The following is a 22,196-nucleotide window of genomic DNA, read 5'->3' as shown; positions in this document are numbered from 1 at the left end:
AAAACAAAAATCAAAGTTCCAAACATGAACTCAGTAATGAGTAGCTCCACCGTTATTGTTGATCACTTCAAAAATTCATTGCGGCATTTCCATGAGGTGAGTGGGAACATTTCTCCAAGTGGTGAAGACAGCCGCATGTAGAGGATCTACTGTCTACCATTTTTTTAATTGATCTTAAACTTTTGATTGGGACAGTAAGCAGGCATAAAAAGCTAGGATTTTCAGCATATTAAATCATTTTAATCTTCTTAAAATGAACTGTAGCTGGATGTCCACGTTTGGAAGCTACATATTGAAATATGACAGTTTATCGTGCATATTCAAAGCCTGAAGTGTTTAACACAGAAAAGGGTGGAACAGCTTGCTATTTTTAGATAATATTAACAATATTTATATAATATTAGCACAATTGATGTAAACGTTACTAATCGCTGTATGTGTGACAATGTTCGTGCAAAGTTTCGTTGAGATTTGTCTGCCCATTAAGGGGGAGAAGATACTGACCAAAAAGTCGATAGGTGAAAGTGATCTGATAACTGGATTGGATATTGATTTGATTCTGAGATGAAAAATTGCCTCAGATGTCACTGTTAAGTCTTGTCACATGAGACACATCAGCAGCAGCACATGGGCTGCTAGCAAGAGAGCTAATGTAGCAAGGTGACAGCAGCATGGGGGTATTTAATTCCAGCTACACCAACAGCTTTTATTTGTCTGTTTGCAGTAATCTTTAATTTTAGCATAAACTGTGTTGATACAACCAAATAGCTCAGATGGAGACCATGTTTCTCATTCTCTCTCCCTCCTGCATTCACTCACTTTCACTCTCAGTATGCTCATTGTAACGCTTGTTTGGAAGCTTTTACTGCACTTGCGTGTTGTCGCCAACTCCATTAATAGTATTTCACTTCGTCTGCCTCTTGTCAACTCTGCTCCACACACAACGTGTGCATGTGCAGTAAAAAAGGAGCACAAAGAATAACAGAGGAGAAAAGGGGACACTATAAATAACAGCGTATTCAGTAGCCTGTGACTCTCACATTAATACCAATTCAGTAAGTTTACTAAATTTACAAGTTGAGGCTGGACAACCTCAAACATTATGGAACGATTCTCAGTCTCTTCCTCACAGTGGGAATTACGGTTTGGGACCAATGCTTTGTATAAACACAATTAGCATTATTGTGAATTGATTTATTCTTGTATCATGAAAGTTCAAGAGCCTTCATCTACCAGATGTAGGATGTGTCCTAACCGTGGGACAGTTCGTTATAAAGATTGTGTGTTTATGCACTGGGCTTGTGGTAAATTATGAACGTGAGAGGAAAGGGATTCTGTGTACAGCCCGCACATCTAAATCCTTTCCTGTCTTATTGGTGATGATCCGGTTCTCTCAGCAGGCTAGTTTTCCCAGCGTGTCTCTCAACATCCATTGTCACGATGAATTGATAATGATGTTGTCAGACACACATGCACACACGCGCGCTTGACAGACGTTCTCATGTTTCATTGTTCAATGTGGGAACAGTGTAGAGTTTCACCTGATGAGGCAATGAAACATGTAGCAGAGCTTAGCTGACAAAGTCATGCTTCATTGCCTACAGTCTCCATATTAAATGTTGCTGGTTTATCAAATACTTTCTGTGCTAGGTTTTTACATAACTATATGTATCACAGGACTTTTAAGGAAATATACTCTGTGGTTAACCAAGAACAATTTTATAGTTTTTGTATAATATGTGAAAGCTAAATATGAAAGCTGAATTCCTGCCAGCTTTTATCTTGAAAGAAAAGTCAGGTTTTTCCACCTTTCGTCTTTTAAGATGGGAAAGTATCTGCCATGTGTTTGTGTTTGCTGTGAAGAACTCTGTACAGCCTCCTATTTATTACTGAACTTAGTGTAGGTCTCTGCTGCTTCATTTTCAGTGTTAGGTCTGGGTCATCTGGAGGCCTTGCTTCATTACTCTGAAAGGGATCACAGAGGGGGTGAGTGGACAAATGACTAACAGGAGGCAGAGGTGGAGGAAACTGCCTCCTGTTCCTCATGGTGATGGAGAAGAGTTTGGTGTGTTTTCTGACTTTTTAACCCCCGTTTGCGCAAAGAAGCACTCTGGGTTTTAGTCAAAGCTGGTTTTATTTGTCTCTTTGCAAATTCCAGTGGTATTTTAAAAAAGAAGTTATTATTTCCCTGTAGCCAGGAACCAGATATTTGAATACATTTTTATGTTTACAGGGCACTAAACTCTAGTGAACTCATAATGTTAAGTCTGCACCAGCAGAACACAGAAACAAGTTAAATATGCATTTAGGTCATAAGTGCTGATGCCTACTGTTACTGTAGGTGGAGTGTGGATCTCAAAAGGAAACATGTATGATTGAAATACTGATTGATATAAATTGTCATGTTGGATGTAAGCTTCTGTCTTCTAAAGTGGAGCATGGCAGAAAGTGCCTTAACAAAAAGAACCCATTACAAAACCATAGAAACAGACGTGCTCACATGGTGAGTGAGTTAACATAGCTGTTGTTGAAACATTTAAATAAACAGTTGCAAACGGCCTGCTAAATCTCCCGCGCCTCTACCGGAGTATTCCTAATCTCACATTTGAGTTGTAAACATCATCAAAGCTGTTATTAAGACTGAGAAATCTTTCTGGGAATGTTTTCTGGAAGCTCAGGTACATCCTACCTTTTCAAATGAATTCCCAGAAGCCGTTAACACTGAATGGATGAGGCATTAGTCGCACATCTTTGGAAGCTCATGTTTCAAATTTGTACAGTTTTTGATTACTTCTGAATACTTCTGATTAAAATTTCACTTTACAACTCATGCCTTCACTGGACAGCTAACTTATTGCAAACAGTGTATCTTTATCTGCTCTGAGAAACAATCCCCACCACATGGCAGGAGTGCTGACCTGACATCCTTTAGTTTGGTTCCTTGAATAGCTTCTGTGTGACACGCAGAGAGAGTAGAAATGAGGATTTGGCAGCTTTGAGGTTCCTCAGTGGTTTGGACTTTCCTTGGCAGTTAGAAACTATGTTGGACGCACGTAGGATGACTGTCACCCCGGCTGATTTAAACCTGTGTTTGTGTCACGGAGGGGGCAAGACCATAGCCAAACTGTGGAGGCTTATTGGAGGAAGTGGCTCCAGTGGGTGGCATGGTAACCCCCCCCCCCCCTCTCCAGATAGATGAAAAGTTGAGATAATAACAGCTTCTAGTTAAAACTGCTGTTGGTGTGTGGTTAAAACACATTTCTTCCTGTTTAAAGGAGTCTGTGAATAGTTTTTGTTTTGTGACTGTAAACCACTGATGTGGTTACATGGCTACACAACACATTCCTCTCAGATGTGTTTTGATTATTTTTTTCTTGAATATCTTTGTTTACTTGCAGTAAAGCAGAGCTCTGGACACACAGCCGTGTGCTTTTCACTCTGGGGTCCAGTTTTTGACCAACTCTTGCTCCACCACCAGCTGGGTGGCATCTAGTAATGTTAGTTTTCCAACATAAGCTGCTTAGCCCTCAGATTATCAGTCGCTACAAGTGATGTTTCGCAGCAAGGATTGCTGCGGCCATATATCTTCCGTTGTTATTCCCTTGGCGTGCCAGCTTCTATTCTTGCCTCCACCCTCACAGCACCTGTTATACTGTGAGAGGTGGACTTGGATCCTGCTCTGTTATCAGAGTAGATAAATAGTGACAACATAAAAAGATTAAAGACAGTTTTAGTAGTGTTTAGTCATGTGGCAGGTGATCAACATTATGATGATAAATCACAAAATGAGATTAAGTGTTGTTTTTATTGTTGGTCAATTTAGCGTATGCATCTCAGTATGCTATAAAAGAATTGCTCACAGTATTCTAAGGAATTTCTTTTTGCATTGGGACAGAATGTGCTATAATGCTGTGTCTTCAAGAGAATGACACCAGAGTCAGTAACCTGGAGTTATTGAACCAGCCCGAAATGAAAAATTATCCTGTTACAGTTGCATTTGAGTCTGCGAAGCTCAGGATATTTTTGTACTATCAAGTTAAAAGGCAACATTTCCAAAAAGTCCACCTCTGGGGATTAATGAAATAAAAGCCCTATTTTTAGAGCGGACGTTCACTTACATGGCAGTTTTGTAATCTACGAGCAGGCAGATGTCTACCTGCTCAGAGGGACTCTGGGTTTATGACTTTCTAAGTGAATTGTGGGAGTTTTGAGCTCATCACGCAAACCATCACTTAAGTGTTTATCTCTCCATCTCCTGAGCACGATGGTGGTGATATTTGTTACTGCAGTGGCATGACCTTACCAGCTCTAGCTCTGACCTGCGTCAGCTGCAGTTTTAATCCATGCAGCTGTCTACTAATGTCTTTGATTTTAGTCAAGCTGTAAGTCCTCAAAAATTACCAGGTTTTCAGACTTCTGACTAATTTCTTCTGTTTTTTGTTTGAGTGGTGCAACTACAGAGACTGCATGCTGGAGTCTCGGTGCTTTTAAAATACAGTGAATTTTTTACATGTGGACATTAGTGCTGGGTGCCATGGATCAACAGTCAAATCTCTATTTATCTATATGTCTCTGTATTTTTTTGATTGATTAATTAATTAATTAATTAATTTATTATTACAACAGTTATATGTAAGATGCTACAAACACCATTACTAAAACAAACTCATAAATATAAAATCTATAAAAATGTTCATAGATCATATAACCCCTTAACACCATATTTGATACATACAGTTTTTTGTGAGATTTTAGACTTCCACATCATCAGCGTGATTTCCCCCCCCCCCCAAAAAAATTGTCACATGATTAAAAACACCAGGTTTTACACCAGGGTTAACTTGAAATGCATGTCTGTGTGGACTATAGGAGGAACCTGCAAGGACATACAAACAACACACAGGAAAGTCTCGACTGACCAGGAAGTTTGAAGCAGGAACCTTTTTGTCGCTAACGACAACAACATTAGACAAAATTTCTCCAATTCTGTAAACTCTTACATATAAAGAAAACTTTCCAGGCCTCTGGTTTATGACAGAATTCCTATTAAATGGATGAAACACCCATCCAAATTACTGCAGCCTTACAGATGGACCTGTACGGCTGTAAATGTATCTGCAGCGATATTATCGACCCCAAGTTATCTTTGCTCTGAAGTTGTCTTGGCATGGCTTGCTTTGTGCCTAGAATTTTACCACAAATGCTTGTTGATACTACGAGGGATTATTTATAGTGGCAGTGACAGTTATTTTTAGCTAAAATGGGCCAAACACCATTAGAGTGCAGCTAGGACCGTGGGATACAGCTGGTGTCATTGGGATGAGTAAATGCTACACTTCTTTTTTTTAGTTATCTACCTTTATTTAGGTGATATTCTTTTATATTCTCCTCATTGTTGCTCTTTCCTCTTGATTTCTACATGTATTAATTATGCACGTGTTAATGGGCTCGCTTCCACTTTCCACTGCAGCTTTGTTAACTCATATGTTAAATACACACAGTGGGTGGGCGTGTGTGTCAACATGCATGAAAAGTAGGCAGACCATACTTTAACTTAACTTTCTGCAGGCCGCATTCCTGCTTTCTTATCGGCTTCATCCCATCTGTCTGTCAAACTCTCTTGTTCTCTCTCTTTTCTTTATTCTATCTGTATATCTCTCTCTCTCACCCCCTCCTCACCACCAGTGCACTCCAGGTAGAGCACTTAACTCCGGTAATATCTGGTGAGGATGTAGGTTACCCGGCAACATTGGCATTTGGAAGGACATAGAGATTAGAGAGGCTTATGGCTACCTGCTGTTCTCTCTCTGTGCCTCTCACTGTAGGTTTATTTTATTTGTTCATCTAATGAATGGGGGGGTGTGCGTGTGTGCGTGTGTGTGTGTGTGTGTGTGTGTGTGTGTGTGTGTGCGCAGAAGAGTCATGCATTAGCATCTCTCTCACTATAAAGAAACACAATTTCATTCAGGGACTTTGAGTCCTGTGGGGCTTAAGTGAAGTACTCAAATCAATGATATTATCTGATTAAGCAAAGTGTGTTTTACTCCTCTTTTCTCTGCACCACCACTCCCGCTCTATCCATCCTTTGCCTTTTTGTTCTCCATGTGATGTCTAGGATCAATGTAATTGGTTAATGACTGGTTCAACGTTTTACACAGTAGGTGTGTGCATGCGTGTGCGTGTGTGTGTGTGTGTGAGAGAGAGAAAGTGGAATGTGTCAATGGCAACTGATAGTCGCTGTGGCCTCCTCTCCTTGTTAATGGGTCAGAGACAGACAAAGATCTGCTATGTCTGCATGGGAACCAGAGGGGAGTGACAGGAGGAGAACAAAGAGGTGGAGGAGGAGGTGTTAAGGACCAGCAAGTAGCTGACAGTACGCTGGAGCATTTGAAACAAATGTATATTTGTATTTTTAATGAGTCATTGTTTATAGGCTTTATGATACGGCAATTACTCTTTCTTCTGTTAGGAGTATGTAAAGTATGTTGAACATGTGAATGTCATCAAAAAAAAAGATTTTTTTGATTAGACTGCAATTAGACTGCACAAGACTTGGACCATATCTTTCAGGTTTCATGGGACAAATTATTTTTTTCTTCTGCTAAAATATTTATTAGCTTTAACACACAGTAACACACAGTTCTTTTCAGTAAAGCTTAATTTATGCAGCATCAATTAACAACAACGGCCACCTCAAGGGGCTTGTGATGTAAATGTCCTACAATATTAGTGAGAAAACCCCAACAAGCAGACACTCTCCTATAAGCAAACACGGGGGAGAAAGAACTCACTTTAAACAGGAAGTGAACATGTTCAGGGAGGGCTCAGTTGAGATAATTTGATGCTATGAGGTCTTTAAGATAGAACTGTAATCAAAAGTTGACATGTACTCATCGTGGGCATATATGTAATAGTAATTTGGGGGTTTTAATTTCTTTCGGCAGTTCTTTCTCTAGGTTGGAATGATGGTACAGCATACATCTTTAATGACTTTAAAGTAAGAATTAGGCAGACAAGTTTGATTTTTTGGGGGGGGGGGGGTTTCTGTAATCACATCGTCAAAAGTATCCATTCATCCATTTTCTACCATGTATTCGGTACCAGGTGTTGGGGGCAGCAGCCTCCAAGCAGAGAAATTTAATGTCCCTTAGCAAGTTGAGCCTTAACCAAATGCTTTTCGGGGCATCAGCCAGCTTCTGGCATTATTCTGGCTATATATTTGACCACTCTTCTCAGCAAAATTGGTAAAGAGTACATAAATTAGTTTGCTTCCTGCCATTCCACAAATCTTTGGTAGGCTTGATGTCAGGGCTTTAGAAAGGCCATTCCAGAAGCTTAATGCTAGCTTGATTATCAGTTCCTAAACCAGTTTTGATGTGTTTGACAATTCTTATACTGTTCTTAGGTGTGAAAGCCTCGCCACTGATCCTACATGAGACAGAGATCATCCTATATGCGATGTGTGGAGCAGCTGTCTAATCCCTGCCCTTAATGAATGTCTATGAAAATGCATTCCAACCAGAACAAAATGACATAAAAAAGAGTTCATATGCTAAAAATGCATTATTTTATACAGATATTTTATACGGATATAAAGTAGATGAATGTCATGAAAAAAAAAATACAATGCTTTTGCTTTGTATTTTGTGTTGCTATGCTTGTTGCTAAGTGGGTGCTAGGTGAAATAATGATATAATAATATCTGATATAGATAAGAACCTTCAGGAGCCTAAGATGTACCTGTGGGAAAAGTTTGGTTGTTCAACCCCTGATGATCTACGATAAGTTTGTGGACAAAGAAACACACTGTGGATTATAGCAGTCCTGTTGTATTATTATGGACAATTAATCTCCCATTTATTATCATTATCTGTTAGTTTGAACTTAGTAAGAAGGTTATGCAGGTAATAGATGTCCCCATTCAGTGTACTTGGAGGCAAATGGCAAATGGTACATTAATGCACCTGGAAAAGCCATATCAAGGATTTTTGGCCATGCATCTGCAAAGCTGTGTTTGAAAAAGAATATTCTGCTTGAAATGACCCTTTATCTGGTTTTGTCAAGCTCAGAGTTGGCTTTCTTTATATTGCCTCTTTGGCAGATCAGGGTTGAATTAAATGTGTTCAATGAAAAAAGCTCAGATAATGTGTACAACTGGCAACTTGATCAAGTCTTGCAAAATTATTGCGCTACAATACTCTTAATTAATTCCTTTTTTTCCTTCTCCAAATCCATTGTAATCTGATTTATTAAAAAACATTATAATTTTGTGTCTTTGTTGGCCACCTTAACTAAATGAGCATCAAGTACAAAACTGTCTCCTCTGTGGAGGAATAATGGGGCCCTGCCTGGCAGGCAGTGGATGAGATTACTGATCCCTGTATTTACTGGCACACTGAGGCACATCTTGAGGTCATGATGGGGACACTCACACACACACAAAAATACACACACTGAGCAACAATGTAAATGTAAGCTGTCAGCTATTCTCCAAAGTAGTTTTTGCTCCTGGTGGCTGAGCAGTGAAAATATTTAGTGAGCTGATTGCACCATCTAGTGGTTATTTGTTGTTATTACGTTTTGAAATGACATCTATGCTGTATTGTGTTTACTAAGCACTTTATCTGGACCTTTTTGGAGTTACAGTTGTGTATGACAAAAGGAAATATAGTTTGATTGACATGTCTCTATAGTATACTTAAAAGCATGTTTAGCCAAACGGAATCAAGGCTGTGTGTAAAATCAAAGTCAAATAAAGGTTTCCAGTTTCGGAGAAAGACACCAAGATAAGACTTGGATTTTTTTTTTTGTGCCGGGGTCAAACTGGTTAACACCCTTTCTGTCTGTTTACTATTGAGTCGTAGTGTAAAGTAAAAGAGGGTGGAGCACAGTCAACCCTTAGGCAGGAGGAACTCGAGTTTCAGGTCTTTCCAGGTGAGCTGACACACCTGGTGGGTGGGTATCATCCTGTATGGGAGGCTCTAGTGTTTTTGTGCACGTCTGAGTGTCTGCTGCTGTGTACAAAGCTGTTTCTGTTGAAGGAAGAAGGTGATCTGGTAAGTCCCTGCAGAGCTTTAGGCCATTTCTTCTTGATTTGTTACCTTGTGTAGTACATCTTTGTCATTGGTTAGACCAGATTTTGGCTGGTTGGCTTACTGAACCTGTTTTTGCCCTGCACGTGTATTCAATCATGTGCTCATGAAGGTGTCTGTGGTCAAATGATTTTTGTGTAGACGAAGTGACTTTGTTTGTTCTTTTGTCACTTTCTATCAGTATTTGTACAGTTCATACTGATTGATACGATAACCCTGTTACTATGAGCTTTTATTAAGTTGAAATTACATGGGAAGTGTTACATTTTGGAGTGCAGCTGCAAAACCTTTAGTGTAGTTTTCTACAGGAAATATTGAATACAGTAGGGAGTTGTATATTGATTTTCTTGGCGTGCGTGTGTGTGCGTGTGCGTGCGTGTGCGTGTGCGTGTGTGTGTGTGTGTGTGTGTGTGTGTGTGTGTGTTCATGTGTGTACATACACATACACAGAAGTATTTTATGTGGAAAAACTGGACAATCGTGAGGAACACATGGTTGAGTGCTGATTCTGTCTGAGCTGTCAAAAAAATCCCACCTGAGCCCGAGAGATGAGAGCTCACTTTTCACAATATCCCATTAACCGCTTACAAGGACACCACCCTTGTTGATATGAAGTCTTCTACATCTTGGTTTACATCGATATTCCACATTTGCTAATCTGTTTCCATACGCATGCATGGACTTCTTCCTGTTGCTCATTGTTATTACTGCTCCTCTCCTCCTCCATAGCAGTTAGTCCTTCCAGGAACACAAACCGTGCCAGGTACCGCCAAGTCTTATTTTAAACAGCCCGGATCCCTCATAAAGCTAGCGGCTATTAAGCAGAAGACGCATGGCACACTCCAGAAAACTCAACCCTGTCCCGCCAACGTCACACGCCTCATGCTTAATAGGAATGGACGTGGTGACACTTTGGCAGGGCCGCAGCGAGGCAGGAGAAAGACATTATTCAACAATGTGTTTTTCCACAGAAGAACCAGAAAACAGCAGAGGGCTGCCATCAGGAGGATTTCTCAATTTCTTTCTTTCCATTTCAGAATGTCATGTGGATGAAAATTCCCAAAGACCACGCTTTAATACACTGCAATTATGCACAGCTCATTGAAATGGAGTTCCACTGTGTGTAAATGAATGTTCGTTTTTACCACAGCTGGTTAAGCTGCAATTATGCTCTTACAAGTGTGTCATGTATGCTTGTGTGCATCGGCTGTAACTCTATCTACTTCTGTCTGTCTGACTTTGCACATTGTGGTGGTTTGGGGTGTTGGTATTGGGGCAACTGTGAAGAAAGAAATCAATTTGTATTTCAGCTACTCTACATCATACTGACTTGAAGCAACCACAGTTTTCCATAAAAAGCACAGCTTATACCTCGTTTTAAACCCATGAGCTTGTACATCTCTCATCTTCAGTCTCTGTAGCAGAACCTCCCTCCTCTAAACATCATCACAGGACAAATATTTGGAAACCTCTTTTTATGGACTGGAAGATTGTGTGATGTCTGCTACCATAACTGACCTTTATGGGAACACACAAGAGCAAGCAAAAACAACATAATGTACCCTTCAACATGCAGCTGTTGATTACTGTCTGCAAATTTAATACCTCAGCAAGTCTGTGGCCTTGGATGCTGCAAAAACTATGCAGTGGATTTAGATGATAGTTGGAGGTAAAGGGTTAAGGGATCACCAATGATCACACAGACCTCAAACAGTTTTATCCTTTTAATATATATTTGGTACTGACTAAAACATCTAGTAGGATTGAGTGTCTAAGTGTCAAATCTGAAAGCTAACATTAAATATTTTCATCAAATTTGTAATCACTGCAGTGATTACTTTGATTTAAATGTCACAAGATGAATTTCTTCAATCTATCTGACAGAATGGTGTTGGTAAAATGAGCATGTGTTGCACAGGCTGCTGAATAGATTTTCTGTCATATCGCTAAGGACCAGTGTAGATAAACCCATCCGGCTGAAGCTGATCAGCAGACACTGGAGCTGCTGGATAACTTTGGAGCTAACTGCTCCTTTGAGCTGTAACCAGAGCAGGTGTGACAGGGCTGGTTTTGGATGGTCATCAGTTACGCAGTGGAGACGAGTGTCATTCATGGTGGCCCAGTAAAATCCAGTGCCAGTAGCTGGCCTCGCTGTTACTGGATGTGGGAAGAACAGGACAGACAGAAAATCCAACATCCCAATGGGTGCCTGGGGAGGATTCAATGGCGTTGACCTTTGTTGGCAAAGTTGACCTCTCTTGTGTCCTGTTGTTGCTCTTCCTGTCAGGCCCAGATGGAGACGGCATTTCACCCACTGAACCCTGAGAAAGCATTCAGAGGATGACATGTTTTTCTCCTGTTTCTTTACCTGATGTAGTTCTTGATGCCTTTTGGCCATTTGCTTTGAGCAGTGATTTTCCAATGTCCTGTCTGCTCAAGAAAGAGGAGAAGAAGCTAAAGATTAAATAATGAAACTATCTTCAAGTTTTAAACTTGAAACAGACTTTACATTTCTTGATAGGCAGTGCGAAGTTTCAGGCACTCAAGTGTTTTTCTCTGTAAGTCATTCACCTCCTGACTGTTTCTCTCTCTAACTTCATCAACATCCAGCTGAGATTCAGATTGTTCCACCGATTCGCCCCGCAGGTCCAGCAGAAAGGCTTGTTTTTGAAAATAGAAGAAGAATAACAGTCTGTAAACATTTCCATCACCCAGATGTGTTTTCTTGCATGCAGACAAGATCTTCTGACTTACACACATACAGGTGTTTTGTTGAGGAAAAGTGCTTCAGGTTGCACCCCAGCTGGGTTTTTTAAGGTGAACACTCCCTGCAGTTGCAACAGTTCCCAGTAGATGGTGGGAGAACCATTCGGAGATGTCAGGCTTTACATGGATACATGGAGGGACAGCTCATTGCAACTAAGCAGAGCTTGACCTTTATCAACATGGCAAGGTGTCTCTTTACTCCTCCCATGACCATCAGATTTTCTTGTGGTCTAAACAGACACTAACAGTTCAGAATGTGGTCATTCCCCTTTAGACGCAACAAAAAATGAAGAAAAAGGCAGTGCAACATACCTTAAGACTTTTCATGATTGGTACTATTTTGCTACATAGGCTCAAACTCTACATGTGTTCGTACACAGCTGGAGCTTTTCTTCCTGTTAAAGTTTGTAGTTCCCACTGACACCAAGTGCTTTCTGATACGGTGTTGTCTGATTGTCGGGGTTTTCTCTCTATTCTTGTAGGGTGTTTAGTTTACAATAAGCGCCTTGATGTGACTGTTACTGTGATACAGCTTATATAAATATAATTCATTAAAGGTTGGGGTAAGGTAGCTGAAACTTGAACTCATGTAGAGGATGAACAGAAGGAGAAAAAAAGGATTAGTTTGATCATGGAAAACTACTTCGATAGAATCCAAGAATAAAGACACGGAGTTGGAAATGAGCAAAAATGAGCATTGTGTTGTCCACAATGATGTACATTAGCTGCTTGGTTTCCTTATGTTGTGATTCAGGGTTATATATAAGCTGAAAAGTCGCAGCAGAAAAAGTAATGCGTTGTAAACACCAGATGTAAATTGTGAACACACCGTTAACACACATGCACTGGCTCACCTACAGAGAAAAATATATGCTTTGCTGGTATAATATATATTTATATCCATGGTTACAGATGCCAGTGTAATCCCTAAACACATACTCAGACATATATATCTATTCTGCCACAAGTAGGCTCAAAATTCTTGTTCTCTTGCAGGGCTCTATGGTATAAAGCCCATCCTTAGATTCAGCTGGAGATTGCTTCCGAGGAGCTCCTGACGCCATTTTCCACAGTCTGAGGAGAACCAGGAAGCAGCCGGCAGGAGACATGCCTGCCCTGGCCACCGGAGCCGGCCACGAGCCAGGTAACGGACCCTCAGGCGAGGAACACCATCACCAACACTACTAATATGTGTCTTTTAGAAGAAATTGCAAAAGGACTTATTTGATTCATGCTATTATGTGGCTCCACAGCATACAAATAGAAGAGTATGAATGCAAGTCTGACCTCAGCTGAAAAATGAATACATCTTTATTTAAATGTCAGTATAGCCTGGTGCGCCCACCACTTTAAGGGGAGCCCAAATTTAATTTCAAGGTAGAAAAGAATTACTCTTCGTGTGCCTCAGGGTACTTTTTCTTGACTCGAGTGGACCATGTAAAACTGTGGTTGGAAAATAAACCAAAGTCTATTTTCACTCCATTTTGTGCCCAGCCAAATGAAAAGCATACTGCTGTGAATTTACAGTTTAACAACATGGAGCAAAATGATGTTAAAATACATACACCGTGCTCTCGCCTTCCAGTTGTGAGGAGTGCGTGTGTGTGATGTCAGAATGAGGAACATGTCAGGCTTGTCATCACTGAGACAGCTGGCAGAAATCACCACCTCTCCCCTCAGGAACGCTTTCCTCCTCTCAGACCGGCTTAATGGGCGGCTACATCACTGTGCACGCACACACAGAGGTCTTGACCCGACAAGCTCCGAACAGCATGAGGACAAAAAGGAGGAAAGACATGACGCTACGCTGATGGATAAAGAGCGTGTGTGTTTCTGTGTCCAGATTTGTAACAGAGTAACAGGGTGGCTGTAGCTCAGGTGGTAGAGCAGGTCAGCTACTGATTGGAAGGTTGGTGGTTCAAGCCCTGGCTCCCCCTAGTCTGCATGCCAAATATCCTTGAGCAAGATACTAACCCCCAGTTGCTCTCCAATGCATCCATCGGAGTGTGGATGTGTGTGAATGTTAGCTAAACAGCACTGAAGTATAGAAGATTGCTTTGAGTACTCTGGGAAAGTAGAAAAGCGCTATATAAGAATCAGTCTGTTTACCAGTAACCAAAGGTCCCATTGTTCTGGAAATTTGTAGTCATTTTGGGCAATTACTGGCAAGGGTTCAGGTTTCCAAATAAAACACGTAAAGATTCCTTCAGCCCATCTCCTCTGCTTTTCCCCCTTGATGGTCCCATGAAGTTGTGTGAGCAGGTGAAACCTAATGAACATTATGAATGTTGTGTTACAGGTTGGGAGGAGACACAAATGCTTGTGGTTAGCCTGCCATAGGGAGTAACCGGCATTCTACCAACGTTTGCACAGAATACCGGTAGTATTACTCCTAGTATCATAATAAAGCTGTTGATTTAGGAGCCAAGGTTCTGTGAGGATGATGGAAAAAGAATTCATAGTTTTCAAGAAAAAAGCAAACATTTAATTGACAAATATATTTTTAGATCAGCTATGACTTGAAACTACAGCTTCAAAATGTAACAAGGAAATAACATGTTAAAAAATATGATGACTGCTGGTGCGCCACTGTAGTTTAATCTGTTTCACTACAATCTGTACTTCCAGCTGGAAGACATATGATAGATAATATTTTATTGAATTTCCTTTCTGCAATGTAGTTTTAGATTTGACATGCCCTGGTTTTAAAGGTTGCTCTGCTACCACAAATAAGCCACAAAAATGATGATGATGAAACTCTGCAGAATCGTGTGGCGAGTGAGAGGCCAAGCACGAGAGAGAAGAAATGAGAAACTAAGATAAACTAAAGTGAAAGGCAGTTATGGCATGGGGAGAAAGGTTTGTGGTATGCTGAGATTTGTTGCACCCTTAGCAATGTATTACGCCATCACAATTTCCTACCACTGGAAGGATGAACAACATTCATCCATCTATCAATCACCCTGTGTCCTAGTTAAGGTCACGGGGGCAGAAGCCTGAGCAGAGAAGCCCAGACTTCCCTCACCCTGGCTGCCTTATCTTTAGTCAGAAAAATTAGGCTCATCTGGGGGACACCAAGACTTCAACAGAGCCAATCAACAGATATAATCTCTCCAGCAAATCCTTGGTCTGCTCTGGGGTTACCTCATGGTAGGACATGCCCAGAATGCTTCATCTAGCAGGCATCCAGAAGGCATCCTAGTCAGATCTCTTATTAATCTGACTCCTTTAAATGTGGAGGAGCAGCTGCTCTACTCCAAGCTCCTCACCCTGTCTCTAAGGGACAGCCCAGCCATCCTTGGAAGTATGGATGGGAACTGATCAGAATTTATTGATTCTGATTCCATTTATCAATATTAGCTGTTGTCACCATTGTTAAGTAGGATCTCAGAGAAATCACATTTGTGCAAATTAATTACAGGCTGTGTGCTCAAAGGTTTGTGCTCATCTGTTTGTAATCTGTTGAAGTTCAGGCTCTGGGGGTGGAATTCACTCAGCTTTAACATTCAATTCAATTCAATTCAATTCAATTTTATTTATATAGCGCCAAATCACAACAAAAGTCGCCTCAAGGCGCTTTATATTGTACAGTAGATCGCACAATAATAAATACAGAAAAAAACCCAACAATCATATGACCCCCTATGAGCAAGCTCTTTGGCGACAGTGGAAAGGAAAAACTCCCTTTTAACAGGAAGAAACCTCCGGTAGAACCAGGCTCAGGGAGGGGCGGGGCCATCTGCTGCGACCGGTTGGGGTGAAAGAAGAAAAACAGGATGAAAGACATGCTGTGGAAGAGAAACAGAGATTAATAACAGATATGATTCGATGCAGAGAGGTCTATTAACACATTAACATCACTTTAGGTTCTTGGCTAGCTTAGCATTAGCATGTTGTCCATGCAGATGGTTGCAAAGAGCAAAGTTGTGTTAGGAGCATAACACAGTTGTTTCTGTCCTGGATATCATTTGCACTTTAACACCAGCTGATTGTAGAGCAAGTGCAAGTGGATAAGTGGAATCGATAGGCAAACATACTAACGGTTCCAAGGACTTGGACTACTGGGAACTGTTTCTCTACAAGAACTGGTTATTGATTCCCATCCTTAATTAGAATGAAACTCATTTCTGCCAAATCTATCTTTAAAAGTGAAACCACAAAGAGGAACCAACATTTAAAATGAAAGAGGCAGCAACTGAAAAAAAAAGGAGAGAATAAACTCAGACAATAACACATAGACAAAGAGGACATAGAGTAAAGGAAGTTAGGTTCAACAACACAAAGGCTTATACAAACAAGCACTTCCATGGATTTGTTCAGAGGTAAGAGAAATGAATCTAAGCTAAACTTCAGGAGGAAATAAAGAATATGGTACTTTTGGTTACACTGTGACACCTGACTTTAAAAGAATGATGAAAAAAAACAGACAATATGGTAGGGATGGTGTCACACACATTAAATTACTAACGTGTGTTTTTTAAAGGGAGTTCCTGACTTGATGAATGGGGAAAAAAATGACATTTTCCATACCTATGATTTGTTGCCAAAAAGCCAAGACATTGTTTATATAATAATTCATATAAATTGAATGACTTGAAAAATGTTAACCTCTAAAAACTGTAAGTATGTCTGTAAACTTCAATTTGTAGATACATTTCATTAAAAATGTTTGCGCTTTGATTTGTATTTTCCTGAATTTGTATGCAGCACACATCCTTGTATGTCACCTGCCATCTCTGGCTTATTAAACTGGCAGATCATAGTGACAAATAACAGAGTCCTAATGGGTTTTTGAGATTTTCCATCCAAATCCATCAGTCTGCAACTTTTGCTGTCACCCTGTTCCCACATTTATACTCAAAGCATGTCAAATATGTCAGCAAAACACCAAACACATGCCTGACAAAAATTCACGCTCTTCAGTGTGATTGCACTTTTCTGGTGGAGTGATCTGTTGGAGGTGTTGATTTGAGGCTGGAGACTTCAGGATGAACAAGTAGACTTAAATCTTTAATCTGCAGATAGCTGCTCCTTTCTGATCCTGGCTTTGCCTGTGGTCTCTGACTGTTATAAAAGATTATTTTTCTCACCACTGTCACCAAATATTTGCTTACAGGGTACTGTCCTGTTGCTTTGGCTCTTTCTCCCTTTTCTTACGATATAAAGTGCCTTAAGATGACATAAACATAACTGAACTTAAACTGAATTCAGTTACACATTTTGGCATTGTGTTATCCATCAGTACATCCTCTTCTGTAATTTCTTTTATCAAAGTTCACTGAAAACCATTATTTTCAGCGAGTTTGGCAAAAGAAAAATTCAAATAAGTATTTTTTACTATCAAGTCTACTGCTTTGTCAGTAAAGCTGTTGCTTGAGGCCGTCTTTCCTCCTCTCGCAACTGGAGAATAGGAAGGTAAATCAAGCCTCAAGTGGATTAGTCAACATGGCTCTCAGACATGTTCAGAAGGCAGTGTTTGAAATATGTTGTCACAACACTATTCACCCAGCAGTCTGGCAAACCTCGGAAACCCCCCCATATATTGAGGAGGGTCAATAATTTACTGAGCACCTGGGAGAAAGTCAAAACCCAGCGTTCATTTCCTGTATTCAAACAAGTTCATTTTCGTCAGTTTGTCTTTTTGTAAGAAGATCAGTATAGAGAGGGAAGTGGGCTCCCTTAGCAGCCCTTTCTACACCCATCACCTCATCCCATGTCTCTTTAAATCCTTTTTTGAATATATTATGTGAGATGTTCTGTAGAGAGTTCCAAGTTGTAAATGATTGAGAGGGCCAGCTGCCCTCAGTCGGCTTTTGTTAGCTACAAAGCAAACTTTCTGGTGATGAGGACTCCAGAACCTGCATCTGGCCTGCATCATTATGTGTAAAAGCTCTCTTGGTCTCTCTTCCCCCCTCTTTTGTTGTATGGTTTTCTTCACCAGAGAAACGGTGAGGTATGAGGCGCTAATACTGCACAGGAATCGTGTTGGGGTTTAGAGAAAAGGGCAGGATATCATATTGATGTATCCTGGTGCCGCAGCAGCAGGAGAGCATGACATCAGCTCTCCCACAAAACGTTCAGAGCTGCCAGCACACACTGACTCTAACCTGGTCAGAACCTAGTTCAGTCAGTCGCTCAGCAGCAGTCAACGTCAACCATCAATCAGTCATTTTCAGCTCTGACTTACTCTGCTTCTGTCTGTGGTGAGTTTCTTTTTTTCTCTCTCCTTTCTCTCTGTTGCCCTGTGCTCTGATGAAAGACACTCTCAGAGAGGTAGCCAAGCCACTTGTCTTTGTTTTGACGTTTCAGTGGCTCTGCTGTAGATATGTTTAGAACTTCTTCACGTGATCAGTGTTAGTTCAAAGGCTTTCAAGCACCGTGTGGTTGTGTTAGTGGAGTCTGAAACTGGGGGGCCTTTTCTGGAGAATTAGTGAAGGGGTCTTTGATACAGCTTGACTGCATTCAGTATAAGCCTGACCTTTAATGCATCACCTAGTTTGGTGGATCACAGCCACGCTGAGGACGAGAAGTGATCAGCAAACAAGTATCTGCTACCACTCTCCATCAGCTGTGCTCCGAGACTGTGTTGTGTTTGGATGTAACCCCACTCACTCACTGGTTTTGTGCTCTTCACCTCCCCCCTGCTTAATCTTGAAACCATCAGCTCCCCAGTCTGATTCTCTTTAAATTGAATTTGAAATCTTCATTCTTTTTATAAGCTGGGTGAGTAAAACCCTGAAAGGCCTCGTGGATTTCAGCATGTTGTTCTGAGAGGATTCAGATTTAGCCACGGGCCTCTTGTTCCATGAGGCCTGCGTCTCACACTGTAACCAACAAACCTTACACATGCAATAGTGATGACCTGTGCATGGCTCACATAGACCTGGATTAATGCAACGTCTGTTCATTTCACTTACTTCAGATTCAGTTGCTGAAATGGTTTAGTAAATGGAGTGTTTACGGACAGCGAAGATGTGTGCACATGTGCCGTCTGTTTTATTTAAAAATAAGTTTCATATTGAACTTTTTAACTAATCAAAAAAGAAGTGGGATTCTTCGTTCCCTGTTTTTTTTCAGTTGTTTCTAATCATGGACAGAAGCGTCCCTCAAACAACAGGAAGGGCTGGAACAAAAGCAAGAAGTAAAGGCCGGAGGAGGGAAATAGTTTATTGCCTTTATGTTTCCTCTTCTTTCCAGTGGCAAGCAAGCGAGGGATATCATCGTCTGTTTTGTCGCTCGTAGAAGTTTCAACCATACATTTTTGTTCTTGTTTTTTTTTAATGTGTAATAGAATCAGCATGGAGGGAAAAGGGAGAGCATCCACAGATTATAATTAGAGCTCTAGTCTGTGTAAGTATGTACTCCTTCCTAAAGGCACTAGTACAGGACTTTGTGTGTTTTGTTTTTATGTGTGCATCTGCTTTCTGCCTGACTCTGTGTGTGTTGGGTTTATATGTATTCATGCACACATACAGCACTTGTGTCTTTTGCTGTGCATGCAACAACTCACACCTCCCACTACCACACTGACCCCCTGCTTCCTCTTTCCTGCTGCAGGTCTGTATGAGCTGCTGGCGGCCCTGCCATCCCAGCTGCAACCTCATGTCAACTGCTCTGAGGACAACACCTTCCTTCAGGATATGTTTGGAGAGAGAAGTCTCCACTCACTTGTTAAGGTAAAACAAACAAATAGAGTTATAGGAATTGTGCCTACATATAATGAGCACTCATAACTCTTAAATACACTTAAAACACTTACGTAATTTCATTTAAGTGCTATACATATGAATACCTCAGTTTAACTAAGCCTAGCTTTAATTGCACATGTAGATTGTATGCAAAGTGTATTGCCAAGAAGGCAGACAACTAAATTAGTCAAATAAAGTCTTGAAAAGAGGAGCCCCCCCTGCCTCCAAAGCAATTATTATTCATGCATTACGGAGCCTATTGCCCCGTCTACCTGCCCAGATCTTCTAATTCCTTCCTCTACCAGCAGGAAGGGGCCTGTGGTTTGGTTACTGCCTGTTAAACTAGATAGCTGTAGAGATTGGGGCAAAGGTTTCTCTGAAATCTTTCTTTGATTTTTGTTGTTAAATAGAGAACAATTTTTTCCCCCAAGCATGGGGTAGTTTTCCTGCATATCAGCTTTCCATTCTGGGTAATTAAAGCCAGTTATTGGTCACTCTGTCTGGAAGGAGAGAGACGGTCCAGAGGAGGAGGTGTTACAGATGGAGAGAGAGACGAGAAAGAAGTTCAGACCAACATGAAGACTTAAACCAGACATATGCTCTTTCTGTCTCTCCTCACCTGTACTCACCAGATGGTCGGGACGTCTCACATCCCTCCTAATCCGATTATGTTACAGAGATGAAAGAAATATTGTCCGATATCATCTCTCAGCTTTTATTTGTATCTGTTTGTTGCTAGAAAATATTCTCATGACACGAGCCAGGTGTTTATTTATAGCTTGAAAGCCTCACTTGAATCCAAAATATATCCCCTTCCTTGCACTGTCTTACTTTGTATTTAGGCTACCTTCCAAATATTTTCATTAAAGTTCAGTGGTCGACTGCAGCCCAGAGTTACTGGATCAAGCACGTTGTCCACAAACAAGCACCTCTGAAATGAGCCAAAAGGGGCTAGATGATGATAGATGAAGCCAAATGCAAGGTTATGATAGGGACAGGGGAAGGAAGAAGGAAACTCGATATTGCAGCAGACAGGTCTCAGTATGCTGTTGACTACTGAGAAACGTTTTGAACCATGTCTAGCACACTGGAGGGACAATTAAAACAAGAAGAAAGCTACAGGTCCACCAGTCCCTATTCTATCATTCAAATGTCTGTATTGGTAATCAAGGAAAATCTCTCGAGTGATCCCACAGCCATTACTCCAGGTCCATCCATCCACCCCTCCATCCATCCATTCTCTGCTGCTTATCCTTTTCAGGGTTGCAGGGGGACTGTGGAGCCTATCCCAGCTGTCTTAGGGCGAGAGGCAGGGTACACCCTGGACAGGTCGCCAGTCTGTCGCAGGGTTTTGCTCCAGGTCACTTTGAAAAAGATGTTCAGCTTGTAAAGGGTGTGATGTGAAGTTTTCTGGGCAGAGGTCTTAAGCCTGCTTAAATACTGTTTTATGTCTTCAGGTATTTTGAAAGGTCTCCAAAGTGTGCAACCCTGACCCTTAACATTACATTAGTTCATGTTAGCTAACTAGTGACAGATTAGTAAAAACGAATACCTCAGTGGAAAGAAAAATAAAACTAGTTAGCCATAATGTTAGGGCTTATAGATGATGTTCACAAGATGCAGTCAGCACTGTTTTATATACTGTTATAGTGTGATTTGACCCCCCAGTTATCTCAGGATTTATTCTGAGATAACTGGGGGTCTAAAAAAGTTTACAACATGACAGGTTGTCATGTGTGCATCATACCACCAACACTAAATTGTTACCGAAGCATCAACAGCAGTCCTAACATATATCAGCATGTCCATAGGGGGAAAATTTTTTTACGTCCACAGCATGCCCAATGCACCGAGTTTTATTGCTGAGTAATAACGGCTTTATGCAGGATTTGAACTTCTAAGCTGACCTTGAAACATGACTGTTGTGCTGGCCAAGACAGAGTCCTAACAGGCTGTGATTTATCTCGGCAGACTGTGTGGATAAGTCCAGCTGAAATGGCTGTAGCTGTTTAAGGCCAAGATTTAAACTGGAATCTTGATGGGGAGAGACGATGTAAAGACATTTCACACGTCGTTGCATCGCGTTTTCTTCACTGGAAAGTTATAAAAGTGCATTTTGATGGGTGACATTTGGTGTTTGGGTAATGTTTTTGAATGACATCATGTTTTGGATTTTGGTGCTGGTCCCTGGTGATTATCGAAGACAGATGACAGCTTGAAGAGACTCAAATCAACTCATCTACAAACGCTGCTCATGTTGTTGCTAATCAGAGCTATTGCCAGGGCCGAAAACATTGAGGACAAATACCGTCCAGTGATTGTGTCAGAACATTCAACTGACTCTGACGAGCTTTCCTCCGTATTTACAGTACTGCTACCGTCTAGCTTTATAACATAATCAGTTGTGTTGTGAGGAGTAAAAACTATGTCTAACATTCCTAAAACAGATGTTTTAATTGCACACAGCATCTGTAGCTGTTCAGTGTGACAGCAAACAAACTGCTTTTCTTGTCTTTTTCTGTCCTGCTGAGTGATTTTCTGTCACACTTTGTCACTGCTGTGTGTGTGTGTGTGTGTGTGTGTGTGTGTGTGTGTGTGTGTGTGTGCGCACTCCTGCGTGTGTGGATTTGGCCCTTTAGATATAGAAGTG

General features: G+C 40.9%; 1 protein-coding gene across 3 annotated transcripts in view; it reads left to right on the top strand.

Moving 5' to 3' along the window:
• The window catches only part of mpp7a (MAGUK p55 scaffold protein 7a), a 65,553-nt gene that overhangs the window by 16,699 nt on the left and 26,658 nt on the right, over positions 1–22,196 (top strand). For all 3 annotated transcript variants that reach the window (XM_025910182.1, XM_025910181.1, XM_019362938.1), the window contains exons 2-3: positions 12,855–13,002; positions 19,416–19,534. In XM_025910182.1, coding sequence (XP_025765967.1) covers positions 12,966–13,002; positions 19,416–19,534 — 156 coding nt within the window. In that variant the 5' untranslated portion in view covers positions 12,855–12,965. The remainder of the gene's footprint in view (positions 1–12,854; positions 13,003–19,415; positions 19,535–22,196) is intronic.

The sequence above is a fragment of the Oreochromis niloticus genome, linkage group LG9 (genome assembly GCF_001858045.2).
Source record: "Oreochromis niloticus isolate F11D_XX linkage group LG9, O_niloticus_UMD_NMBU, whole genome shotgun sequence".
NCBI classification, from domain to species: Eukaryota; Metazoa; Chordata; class Actinopteri; order Cichliformes; family Cichlidae; genus Oreochromis; species Oreochromis niloticus.
Note: the sequence above shows the minus strand (reverse complement) of the source record. Positions and strands in the feature narration are given on the sequence as shown.